This window comes from Tupaia chinensis, unplaced genomic scaffold, assembly GCF_000334495.1.
Source record: "Tupaia chinensis unplaced genomic scaffold, TupChi_1.0 Scaffold143814_1, whole genome shotgun sequence".
NCBI lineage: Eukaryota > Metazoa > Chordata > Mammalia > Scandentia > Tupaiidae > Tupaia > Tupaia belangeri.
In genome coordinates, this window is record NW_006203664.1 from 288,411 (window position 1) to 302,019 (window position 13,609).

Genomic DNA, 13,609 nt, shown 5'->3' on the forward strand with positions numbered 1-13,609 from the left:
CCCAGGCCTCGGGGCTGTCCGAGTGGATGGGGAAGCAGATGGAGCCCTTGCACGCAGTGCCCCCAACGGCCATCACCTTGATCCTGTCCTTGCTCGTTGCTGTGTTCACTGAGTGCACAAGCAACGTGGCCACCACCACCCTGTTCCTACCCATCTTTGCCTCCATGGTAAGTAACCCTGCTGAGGGAGGAGGGCACTTTTTTTTTTTTTTTTTTTTGAGAGTTATTTTTGCTACAGGGCGCGTGCACTTGCCAGAAAGATGGAGACAGAGAGACAGAAAGAGAGAAATCACCTCCTGGGGGGATGGCCACGCCACAATCCCTTCACCTCCATTCTCCTCTTGGGATTCAGGGCACACATACACACGTGCCTGGTGTGACTTTCAAGCCACTGTGTCCGGGACTTGAACCACAAAGTCAGTCATGTGGGATCCAGCCACCTTGACCTCCATGCTACCTGCTGGCCCGAGTGGAAATCTTGCCTTGAATGTCCTCTGTCACTCATCACACAGCAGTACCAGCCTCAGAATCGCATGAGAACAGCCCTGGGCTTGGGGTCAGAGACCTGAGCTCAAGTTCAGATGTCCCAACACAACACTGCTACGCTCTTTTTTTTTTTTTTTGGAGAGGTTTTTCACTGTAGGGCGCGTGTGCTCGCCAGACAGACAGAGAGAGACAGAGAGATAGAAAGCGAGAAACCACCCCCCAGGGGGGATGGCCACGCCACAATCCCTTCTCCTCCATTCTCCTCTCGGGATCTTGGGCACGCACGCACATGCGCCCGGCGTGAGTTTTAAGCCACCAGGTCCAGGACGCGAACCGCGGTCGACTACGTGGGAGTCCAGCGACATAGCCATTACGATAACTGCTGGTTCCATATTGCTACATTCTTTACCCCTAGAGGTGTGCTAAGGGCCCAGGAAGGTGAGGGCTCTGAAAAGCCTCTGTAGACTCTACACTGAGCTGGGGAGAGGCTGTCGTCACTCCGGTGTTAGGAAACAGATTTACAAAGGGCCTGAATGCAGGATTGAAGTTGGTAAATTTCCGTCTGGCTCCCTGGGAGTCTGATGTATAAAAAGCAAACCTCGGTGGTTTTTTCCCTTCCATTCTAAGCAAAGAGGGAAATGCTAAAGATAGCAAGGAAATGAAAGTGTTAAAACTAGCACGGTGGCCTCCCGCCCCTCCCTAAGCAGGCTGCCCTGACCGAGGTGCTGAAATGCTGGGGAAGGACTATGTTGTGACTCTGGGCATGCAGTGGTGATGCCGCCTCTCCTCCAATAAAGGCCCAGCTTCGGCCTCTTCAGCCCTGACTGAGTGCCAGGAGCCCCAATAAGACAACGCAGGAGGCCTTACCCAGATTTCTAGAACCAGGAGCCCCAAGGAAGATTCCCCCCAGGTTCCTCTAAGCTCTTTACACTCAGCACCTACCTGTGGGAGAGGGGGAAGTGGTGGTCATCCAGGTGGGTCATTGGAACATGGGGTGCATGCACAATGCAGGACCCAAGGCTAGGAACATATAGGAGAGAGGGGAGATTGGGAAATAGCCTGGACCCTCGTTTACACCCAGGGCAAGGAGAACTTGCTGCTGCCTTTTCAGAGGGCTGCTTACCAACAAGAGCCATCACCTTAAACCTCCTCGTGCCCTTTGACTCCACAATTCCATGCCTGGGGGTATATCTTAGGAAAATACTCAAATATGCCCATAAACATGTGTGATAACAACGTATAACACAAGATTGTTTATTATAAAAAATATATCCCTAATAACGAGGGGGTCGATGAAAAGAAACCACCACATATTTGTACAATGTAATCCTATTAGGCCATTCAGATCACAGTTTTGAAGAGTATTTCATAAAATAGGAACGTGTTCATGGTATGATTTTTTAACGTTGAAAAGTAATATATACGCATGGCTTAAAAATGTCTAATAATACACAGAAGTATATAGACCATAATCCTCTAGCCTCCTCCCTAGAAACAATTTCTGTTATTAATGTCTTAGGTATCTTTCTAGACATACGACACACGTACATATATGTTCCTTTCAAACAAATGCTATTCTGTGTTTTTGTTTGTTTGTTTCTTGTTTTAATTTGCTACAGGGTACATACATACACCAGAGAGAGAGACAGAGAGAAGTGAGAAAGCACACACCACTCCCCACCAGGAGGAGGGGGCCATTCCACAATCCCTTCTCCAGTCTCCTCTCAAGATTTTGAGAATGCACATACATGTACCCGGTGTGCTTTTCAAGCCGATGGGTCTGGGACTCGAGTCACACAGTTGACTCTCTGGGATCTAGCCACCATGCCACTAGCTGATCCTGTGTTTTGTTTTTTTGTTTTTTTTTAACTAAACTGTGGGTCTTAGTGCTCTTTCCACACTAGCACATAAAACCTACTGACTCTTCTTTATGGCTGCATACTATTCCGTTGTTTATAAATGTCACATTTTATCTAACCATCCTGCTAATGATGGCTGTTGAGTCTGTTTCCTGTGTTTGTTTGTTTGTTTGTTTGTTTGTTTCTTTCTTTCTTTCTTTTTTTAATGGTTATAGGGCATGTGCATTCACCAGAGAGAAAGAGAAAGAAAGCCACCAGGTTTAGGACTCAAACTGCAGTGGGCCCTGTGGGAGTTCAGCACGTTGATCACCACACCACCTACTGGCCCCTGTTTCCTGCATTTTACTCTCACATTGTTGCAATGAACGTCTTTGTCTATGCGTCTGCCCTCATGTGCATATACCCCTGCATGATAAATGATTCAGTTTGATAAATAGTACTAAGGCTACCATTGTTCATTCATGTATTCAGCAAATGGTTATTGAGTATCTACTCTGCTAGATGCTGTTAGGTGTAGCTGGATTTTAAAACACAGAATAGAAAAAAGGGGATACCAAATTCAATGCCAATTCCATATTCCAAATGATCTCAAATGGGTATAGAAAAACCCAAGTATCCATAGGTGGAAGGACATGGTTCCTGCCCTCCTGGCTCTCTCAGTTTGTGGCTGGACAGCCAGACACGCACACACGGCACTGCGAGGTTTTCAGTACAGTCTCAGTGCCCAGCACGGTCTCTGACATGTAGCAGGTGCACAAGAAATAGATGTGGAATGGATGGAGAGAGTTCAGAAAGGCCCCCGAGGGTCTTTCTGAGCTCACCCTTCGATGTTCAGTAGAGTTATCAAAGATGAGGCAAAAGGGCGAGAAGCCAGCCAGCCAGGGCCCAACGGTTCACACTTCAGAGGTGCCTTCTGGGGAGGCTTTCGGGATCTCGGCCGGGAGCTTTAGCGTTGCGCGTGGTGACGTTGCCCTGTCTCTTCCCCAGTCTCGTTCCATTGGCCTCAACCCGCTCTACGTCATGCTCCCCTGTACCCTGAGTGCGTCCTTTGCCTTCATGTTGCCGGTGGCCACCCCGCCCAACGCCATCGTCTTCGCCTACGGACACCTCAAGGTTGCTGACATGGTAACGCAGCCACTTTTGTTTACTCCTATTAGACCGTGAAGTCATTGTCACACGGGGGGTGTGGGTGGGGGGGTCTGTGTAGGAAGGAAGTATGAGTTTCAAAAGGACATCCTATGATTTGCAGATACCACAGAATGCCCAGACTTATACTCATTATCTGCGTTTCTAATGAAATGATCTCAAGTGTCATGGGCTGATCTGTTGCCAAGGTGGATCATCATAGAAGCTCCCACCTGGAGAAGCCCTTGCAGGCACCCGGGGGACCCTGGCTGAGCACTCGGGTGGGGTGGGGTGGGGTGCAAGGCTTCACAAACTAGCAACAGTCCCGAGGACAGTCAGGAGGGCAAGGCTCAGACTAGGGGGTGTAGTGACAGCCAGCGGGTTTGTACAAGTGTCTGAAGAGGGAGAGGCAGCAGAGGGAGGAGCTCACTGCTCAGAGGCCCAACGGGCCTTAGGGACAAACGCAGTCAGAGCAAGAGCTTTTCTATCTGGCCTGGCCTTGTCACCTCCGAAGGGCAGCTTTGCAACTCAGCGATGGAGAAGAAAGGCCAGAAATGGAGGCTTCTGACTCGGTCCCACCAGGGGCTGCATATCTCTAAGCCTCCCTTGGGTTTTCAGTGGGCTTCTGGGTAACATTCTCATAAAGGGAGTGGATCTCAGAAACCATGACTGCAAAATGGATTCCAATCTCCAGTAAAAAAAAGAAGCCTACACCAGGGGCTTCAGCAGTGCCCAGCGGGCATCAGGAAGGCATGCAGGTGGGGGAGGGGGGCACTGGAAGAGCTGAGGAGCCCCACAAGGAAGCTGGCACGTCCTGGGTGAGCACTGGGCCCAGTCACAACCTGGGTCTGCCTCGCTTCCCTAGATGGCCGAAAGCTGTTGCTTTTTGTCTCCTCCCAGAGGTCATTTTCTGGATGCTAACATGGACATAGCCCCAGGACCCTGCTGTCCTGTCCACTTCCCAAGGGTGCTTTAAGCGCTGATGTCATGAAGTGGACATGAGGTGCTCTGTCTGGGGTAGGGGGCACACAGAGCACGGCACAGGGACAGGAGGCCCAGCAAACTGGCCCTTTGTCCCCTCTGAGATGGGTCCACAGTGTCCTGTTGGCCCCCATCCCGACAGCCCAGTGGCCCTGCGGGTGCCGACTCCGACCTGTTTCTTCCCAGGTGAAGACAGGAGTGTTCATGAACATCATTGGCATCCTCTGTGTGTTTCTGGCCGTCAACACCTGGGGCCGGGTCCTATTTGACTTGGATCACTTCCCCAGCTGGGCCAATGGGACTCATATCAAGACCTAGGAAGAGCTGCTGGACTGTACACACAGCCCCCACCCTCTGAGGACCTCCGAACCTTCCAGCACACCTTGCACAGAGTTTTGGAGTTCACACCCCAAAGCCACCCAATGATGTCCACACTCCACCTAGACCCAGCCACCGGACCGCCTCTTCCTCCAGGCCCAGATTCGGAGATCGGGATGGGCAGCTGGAGGGCAGGCTTGGAAGGGAGGAGAGTCCCTGCAGATGCCTCTGGACTCTGGCTCACCCAGGCCCTGCCATCATCTCTGGGACAGGCAGGCAGCAGACAGGCTGGAACGTAGGCTCCTGGACCCACTCAGCCTCCAGAAGCCACCATGCTGGGCCGTGCTGGGCCACACTGGGTCACACGGAGCCTTCACGTGCTTAGTTCTCATTATCTAAAGAGGAACCAGATCCCCAGGTTGGGCGCTGAAAAAGTAACCTCCCAGTGCCCACCTCATCGAGTGCGCCTTGAGCTGCCACGGATCATCTCTGTCATCCTGAAGGGGACAACCCAGCCAGACACAAAACGTCTGGTCCTCGGCAGTGTCCTGGAGACCCCGGGAACTCTGTCTGGGGCCACCACCAAAGAGCAAGGCATGTGAGTTGCTAACTTCAGGATGCCGTCTGCCTGCCCCCCTTGACTAACCTGCTTCCCCTCCTTACCTTGTTCCATGTTTATGGACTGAACCCCTTTCCCAGCTCTCCAGTGAGCTCCCTTCAACCCCTAGGCCCCTTTGTGTCTGGACCACAGACAAAAACATTCCTGACCTGGGACCCCTGTACCCCCCCTTTCCTCAGGCTGGTCAGTCTGACTCTTCAGCTGCTCCCACACGGTTGGGAACACACTCCAAGTATGGGCAGTCATGGCTTTTACAGGGCCGTAGCCAGGTGCTCCTCGCCCGCAGGCCCAGAGTAGACACAGCTGTTCGTTTCCAATAGCTGGGTCCCTCCAGGCTTTGCTTGTCCTGTGGTGTGCAAGCTCTTCCGGGGAAAACCTTTCCCCGGCTGCCTGGCTTTCACGCTCAGGCCCAGAGGCAATGCATGGCTGGGAGTAAGCAGTGTTTGCTGGCCCCTGAACAGACAGCCCCTGCCCATGAGCAAATCTTCCTGAGGCTACTGGGGCAAAGACCCCAGAGTGACCATGGGAACCTTCAGAAGCCCCCTGAGTGAGAGAGACATGAGACCGCCACCCTCCTCTCTCCAACTTCCTTTCCTTCCCTCCTTGTGCTAGAAGAATGGCAGTGGCAGATAGAAGAGGCTCATGGATTTGGAGGCAGGAAAAGGCGTGGGAACCTGTGGATCTGGTTCCTTGGTGAAGAGGTCTTGCTCTCGTTTAAATGCTCTGTCTCCCATGGGAAGTTCCACTGTGCCGACGAGGCTCTGGTTTTCTGCCGTGTGTGTTGGGGTGGCGGAGGGGGAGGTAGATGCCCACTTCCTGGGTCCCAGACCTTCCTGTACCTGGTGGACCCACCAGTTAACTCACGTAGCAACCCTGGGAGACAGGCAGGTGAAGTTATCCTCATTTATTTTTCAGGAAAACCAAAATTCGGAGAGGTCAAGTGATGTGGTGTTTTTTTTGTTTTTTGGGGGGGTTTTTTGAGAGTTTTTTGCTATAGGGCATGTACACTCGCCAGACAGAGAGAGACAGAGAGATAGAAAGCGAGAAATCACCCCCCAGGGGGGATGGCCACGCAGCAATCCCTTCACCATTCTCCTCTCGGGATCTTGGGCACCCACGCACACACGCCTGGCGTGAGTTTTAAGCTACTGGGCCCGGGACGCAAACCGTGGTCGTCAACATGGGAGTCCAGCGACATAGCCATTACACTAACTGCTGGTCCCAGGTGATGTGTTCTAAGTTACACATCAAGTTAGGGACAGTTACAGTTTCAACAGAGACCTTCCCACCCCAAGCCCTCTGCCTGAAGGGGCTTGTAGAAAGAGGTAGGTGACCAGGGACAAGTCTGCCAAGGAACATGGCTGACCCGGAGTCCCTTACGGTGGCCTCTGAGATGGGCTCAGGATGGTGACATGTGAGACAGGGTTGGTCCTTACCCTAGGGAGAGCAGGATGCAGAAGGCTTCCTCCTCCCGGCCAAGGTGAAATCCATGATTTCCTTCTCTCTGTCACCACTCTACGCCGCTGCTGTTGCCTGGGCTGCCCTGGCAGACTGAGAGCTTTGGCTGCCTGCTGGGGGTCATGCCAACTGTGTGGTTCCCAGAGCAGGCCACAGAATGGATGGCTGATAAATGATTGCTCTGTGTGGTCAATGAGAAGTACCCATGGTGGTAGTGAGCAAGGCCAGGGGAGTCGTGCAAGGTGGGCACTGACGGATGAGCGGGAGGGCTGGGTGGGGTGGGCAGAGGACTCTGCATGCGAGAGAGCAGAGCTCACAGCTAAGGAGGGTGGCAAACCGATGGCTGTTTCTAAGAAGCACCGACAGGTATGGCCTGTGCTAGGTAGGAATGCTTCCGACTGCAAACACCCAGTGAGCAGTGGCCTAAGCCGTAAGGCCATTCAGTGCTTATGTAACAGGAAGTCTGGGAGGTTTCAGGTGTCGGTGTTGGTGCCACAGATCATTCAGGCCACCAAGGACTTGGGCTCTAGGCCTTCCCTGTCATCTGAAGATGGCATCACACTTTTACCCTCCTACTTGCCCCTTGTACACATCTGTGCTCTGAGGCAGGAAGAAAGGGGTGCAGGGCATGAGCATGGTGGTGCCAACTGCATCTGCATCTTTCCCTTTTATTAGAAAAATAAAAGTGTTGACAGACACCCCAGACAGACTTCCCTTTATATCTTATTGGCCACAACCAGGTTGCGCACTGACCCTTAGACCAATCGTCGGCCAAAGGCAGTTGGAAAGCCATCGGAATACCATCAGACCTATGGGGTCAGAGAGTTGGTCTATGTTTCCTGGATCAAGAGATTTCCACCCACTGTGAAGTCTCTGTTCTGGAAGAAAGAAGAGGTAGGCGGTAGGGTGCAGGGCTCTGGGTTAGAGAGAAACTGTTTGGTATTATTCCTGGTTACTCAAGTGGTTTCCCTCCCATGGAATTCTGTAGAAATCTGTTGCTTGGTAGCAAGAGAGTTCATGAAGAGCTGGTTAAACACTTCACTAATGCTTCCAGTTTCCAAAGGCCAGGCCTGTCCTGGGGGCCACTGGACTGGCAGGTTGGTCTGAGCCATGAACTGAGCTCAGTCCCGACAGGTAATACTAAACAGTCCTTCTACCCTCTGGGCCTCAGTTTCCACCAAGAAGCAGGGGCTAGACTAGAGGGTCTGTAGAGGCCTTTCCCCAGTTATGGATCCTCTTTCCCAACTGAGCTTCTCTCTGCTTGGACCAGGCACAGCCTGCCCCCAGCTTCCACTCCTGCCATCTCAGCTCGGGCCTGTTCTGCAGCTCATTTCCTGTTCTACTCTGGGCTTAGTCACTTGGGGAAAAGACCAACTCAGGCCCTTTCTCCACCCACGCTTTGTCACTTACATTCTGTAAGGAGGTTCTCCCTAGAACCTTGAGTTTTGTCAGTGGGCCTAGGTCAGTTGCACATATCACTCTGACTAGGACTTCTCTCTGAACTGTTGGCAGGGGCTTATGACTGTACCATAGGTGTTCCATAGGTCAAGTCCCTGGGCTCCTATCCTCTGATAGGAGGCAGGCCACAGATCTCTGTTCATCCTGAGCTGGGAAGTTCCTTGAGGAAGGACTGGGCCAGTGAGCAGAGCACCTACCAGGGACAGGTTAGGACTCCCATCCTTCCCACTGTCTTCTTGCACACAGACAAAAATAATGGAAGGTTTTTGCTCTGTACTCTAAGCAGGAGACCAACTCACTAGCACACAGCCAAATCCTTGAAAGGAATAAGGACATTCTTGGGCATGATCCTTGACATACTCTTTTTTTGTGGAAATAAAGACCAAATGCTGAATTTTTTGGTAATAAAACTACACTTGGTCATCCTTTTCTTGGCTCAGAATCCCTACCTCCAGGTAATCTCCCCAAGTCCCATAACTTTTTTTGTTTGTTTGTTTGAGAGATTTTTGCTATAGGGCTCATGCACTCACCAGAGAGACAGAGACAGAGACATCACTCCCCAGGGGCTATGGCCACACCTCAATCCCTTCTCCTTTCAGGATTCTGGGCATATACATACACGCACCTGGCATGAGTTTTAAGCCAGGTCCAGGACTAGAACCACAGTGGACTTTGTGTGAGTCCAGCAACCTAACCATTATGCCATCCGCTGGTTCCAGTCCCATAACTTCTTACAAGCCTCGTGTCCCAGGGGCTAGATGGTGGCACAGTCCCCACTGCTCTGTGAACCGACCCGCATGGGCAGGTTCCAGGTTCACGTCCAGAGAGACTCTGAGTATGTGGGCATGCCCCTCATCCTGGGCTGGCTGAGGCCGGCTGTGGATTGTGGCATCAGGACCCTGTTGGAGGATTAAATCCATGGATTTAAACATTTTTGCTGTCTATCTTTGTCTTTCTAACTCTTGGAAGGAAAAAAAAAAAAGCCTGTGTCCCAATGTACTAAGAAAGTTTATTGTCGTTGTTGTTGTTGTTTTTAATCCTTCATGTTAAAAAAACAAAGCGTTTCATCAAGATGAACCTTTCACACCATACGAGATAGGCTTTTACATTATTCCATCAGAAGCTTGTCCTATCAGGTCATCTTTGCAGTCAGATATTCGATGAATTTCACTTGCTGGGACTCAGATGCTCATTCCCTACCCTACCCCAGGACCACCGCCCAGGGGCTTTCCTAACCTGCTTGTCCAGATGCTCACTTCCACCTGCAGGCCCACATATGCCCACTGCTGCCAGCCCTGACCCTGCCTCCAGCTATGGAAGCAGAAAAATATTAAAATCTAATCTCAGAACACTCTCTTATCCAGTCAAGAAATTTTAAAAAAGAATTATTCTATTTAACTTTATTTATTTGTTTGTTTTAATTTGACCAGGAAGGGACGGAAAGAGAGAGAGAGAAAGCAAGCTGCCAGGTCTGGGATGTGAATCATGGTCGGCCATATGGGAGTCCATTGCCCTTAACCACCATGCCATCTGCTGGCCCCAAATTTTAACTAGTGTTTATAGTAAACAAAAATTATAAACACAGTAAAAGAAATCCCAACAGTACAAAAGATACCAAGACATGTTCCGCCCTTGTCAGACCGTGAGTCCCCCAGACTCCCTCCAGCAAAGCAGCGCCTGTTGACGGTCTCTTACATGTCCTTCTAGAAACATTACATATACACAAGATCGTGTAATAGAGCTCCAGGGAGATCTTTTGTTTTGTTTTTGTTTTTGGAGAGGTTTATCCCCCAGGGGGGATGGCCACGCTACAATCCCTTTTCCTCCATTCTCTTCTCAGGATCTTGGGCACGCATGCACACGCGCTCGGTGTGAGTTTAAGCCACTGGGTCTGGGACTCGAACCGCGGTCAACTACATGGGAGTCCAGCGACATAGCCATTACGCTAACTGCTGGTTCCTCCAGTCCTGGGCTGGCTGAGGCCGGCTGTGGATTGTGGCATCAGGACCCTGTTGGAGGATTAAATCCATGGATTTAAACATTTTTGCTGTCTATCTTTGTCTTTCTAACTCTTGGAAGGAAAAAAAAAAAAGCCTGTGTCCCAATGTACTAAGAAAGTTTATTGTCGTTGTTGTTGTTGTTTTTAATCCTTCATGTTAAAAAAACAAAGCGTTTCATCAAGATGAACCTTTCACACCATACGAGATAGGCTTTTACATTATTCCATCAGAAGCTTGTCCTATCAGGTCATCTTTGCAGTCAGATATTCGATGAATTTCACTTGCTGGGACTCAGATGCTCATTCCCTACCCTACCCCAGGACCACCGCCCAGGGGCTTTCCTAACCTGCTTGTCCAGATGCTCACTTCCACCTGCAGGCCCACATATGCCCACTGCTGCCAGCCCTGACCCTGCCTCCAGCTATGGAAGCAGAAAAATATTAAAATCTAATCTCAGAACACTCTCTTATCCAGTCAAGAAATTTTAAAAAAGAATTATTCTATTTAACTTTATTTATTTGTTTGTTTTAATTTGACCAGGAAGGGACGGAAAGAGAGAGAGAGAAAGCAAGCTGCCAGGTCTGGGATGTGAATCATGGTCGGCCATATGGGAGTCCATTGCCCTTAACCACCATGCCATCTGCTGGCCCCAAATTTTAACTAGTGTTTATAGTAAACAAAAATTATAAACACAGTAAAAGAAATCCCAACAGTACAAAAGATACCAAGACATGTTCCGCCCTTGTCAGACCGTGAGTCCCCCAGACTCCCTCCAGCAAAGCAGCGCCTGTTGACGGTCTCTTACATGTCCTTCTAGAAACATTACATATACACAAGATCGTGTAATAGAGCTCCAGGGAGATCTTTTGTTTTGTTTTTGTTTTTGGAGAGGTTTATCCCCCAGGGGGGATGGCCACGCTACAATCCCTTTTCCTCCATTCTCTTCTCAGGATCTTGGGCACGCATGCACACGCGCTCGGTGTGAGTTTAAGCCACTGGGTCTGGGACTCGAACCGCGGTCAACTACATGGGAGTCCAGCGACATAGCCATTACGCTAACTGCTGGTTCCTCCAGGGAGATCTTTTAAAAGCTCATAGAAAGTGTGTATTATGAAAAATTATCCATGGATTTAAACATTTTTGTTAAATAAGCTTATACTTCAATTCTATTTCTTCATGACCCTTTTGAAGTCCCTTGGGATATCCCCTGTATTACATAGGAGAGCATATTATTTATGTTTGCTTTGTTTCCACTCCCAACCCTCACTTAACAATTTATTTGGAAATCATTTCTATTTCGGGACATATTAAGTTTGACTAGGTTTTTTTCCTTTTTTATTCAATAGCTAATTTTGTTTTTACATTGAGATAAGGTTAAATTGAGTGAATTGCGCAGACCTGAGTATACAGACCAATGATTTCGACAAATGCATGCGTTGTGTAAGCAATGCCCCAGTCCCATCCCCCCTCCCTAGAAATTGTCCTTGTCTTTTCCAGTTATCCACACCTCCTATAGGCAACTGCAGTCTGATTTCTATAACCCTAGATTGGTTTTGCCTGTTGAACTTCATGTAAATGGAATCATACAGTATGCATTTTTTGGTGTCTAATTCATTTTGCTTAACAAGCTAGTCTTAAAATTCATTCCCGTGGTTGTGCATACCCATTCTTTCGGTTGTTGTTACTAAGCAGTGTTCCATTGTATGAATATATCACAATTTATCTGTTCTTCTGTCAGTAGACATTTGGGCTGCTCCAGTTTGGCGCTATTATAAATAAAGCTGTTAGAAACATCTCTCCAAGTCTTTTCTGTGGGCATCTGTTAACATTTCTTTTGGATGTGTGCCTAAGAATGTGTCTCAGTCTTTCAAAAAGCTGTCTAGTATTCCACTGTAAGCGTATACCATAGAATAAACAAGTCACCAAGGGGTGGGCATCTGGGTTGTTTCCAATGTACTCTGATGCCATAATAAACGTGTCTGTGCGTACATCCTCGTGTGCCTGTGTGAGGAGGACGCTTTCCTGGAATGATATGCTGGGTCAAGGGATGTGTACTTAAATCTGGGACAGTTAATGCCAAATTGCTGTCCAAGAAGTTGTGCTGATACACAGCCTCAAGAGTTGTATGTGAGACCTCACCCTCACGTGTCCTTAGCAGCACTGTATAATTAGACCTCTTGATCTCTGCCCATCCAGTAGTTGAAAAATGCTATCTCATGACTTTGATTTGTTTGCTTTCTTTCTTCCTTCCTTTCTCTCTTTCTTTCTCTCTCTCTCTTTCTTTCTCTCTCTCTCTTTCTTTCTCTCTCTCTCTTTCTTTCTCTCTCTCTCTTTCTTTCTCTCTCTCTCTTTCTTTCTCTCTCTCTCTTTCTCTTTCTTTTTAGTTTTTTTACTATAGGGCACATGTGCTCACTAGAGAGAAAGATGGCGGTGTGTGTGTGGGGGTGGGGAGTGAGAAGTCACCCTCTGAAGGGGATGGCCACGCCACGATTCTTCTCTTGATAATTTGGGCATGTGTGTACATGTGCCTAGCACATTTTTCAAGCCATGGATCCAGGACTCAAACCTTGCAGTTGGCATGTGGGATCCAGTGCCTGAACCATCATGCCACCTGCTGGCCCTCTTTTGCTTTCTTTAAATTGGCAATAATGTCGAATATTTCCCCATATATTTATAATCCATTTGTGTATCTTTCTGTGGACTCTCTCAGTTCTTTTGCCCATTTCAATCCTCTCCCCCAAATTTTTAAGGCCTTTTGTTTTTTTAATTCATCAGAGGGTTCACATACTCCCCAGAGAGAGACAGAAAGAGGGGGGAAGAAAGAGGGAGAGAGAAAGTGAGAAAGAACCGCCCATGGGGGATTATCACACCATTATCCCTTCTCCTTCATTTCTCCATCCTTTCAGGATTTGGGACATGCACATATGCGTATCTTGTGTTTTTCAAGTGCTGGGTCTGGGATTCAAACTGCATAGTCTGCTATGTGGGATTTAGCCACCTTAACCACCACAACACTGGCTGACCCTGAATGCTTTTTCTAATTCATTTGTAAGAACTCTTTATATATTAAGAGACTGTCAATCACAGGATTTTTATAATATATGTTAAGATCTGATGAGGCTGGTTATTCTGTTTGTTCTTCTTTTCCGTTTTTTCTCTAGCTATTCTCACATATTTTTCCATAAGAATTTCTGAATCAGCTTCTCCAGTTTCAAAAAAATTCTGGTTGGCATCTACCTTGCTGGCTATCTCTCCTGCTTCTTTTCCCCTCACTCACCCCAAAGTTTCTTGACCTCAGCACTAGCG

The 13,609-nt window shown here is 48.9% G+C and overlaps 1 protein-coding gene across 2 annotated transcripts in view; it reads left to right on the forward strand.

Annotated features, from left to right (window-relative positions):
- The window catches only part of SLC13A5 (solute carrier family 13 member 5), a 34,722-nt gene extending 28,472 nt beyond the window's left edge, over nt 1–6,250 (forward strand). For both annotated transcript variants that reach the window (XM_006165135.3, XM_027766982.1), the window contains exons 11-12: nt 3,332–3,469; nt 4,637–6,250. In XM_006165135.3, coding sequence (XP_006165197.1) covers nt 3,332–3,469; nt 4,637–4,768 — 270 coding nt within the window. In that variant the 3' untranslated portion in view covers nt 4,769–6,250. The remainder of the gene's footprint in view (nt 1–3,331; nt 3,470–4,636) is intronic.
- The last annotated feature ends 7,359 nt before the right edge of the window (nt 6,251–13,609 follow it).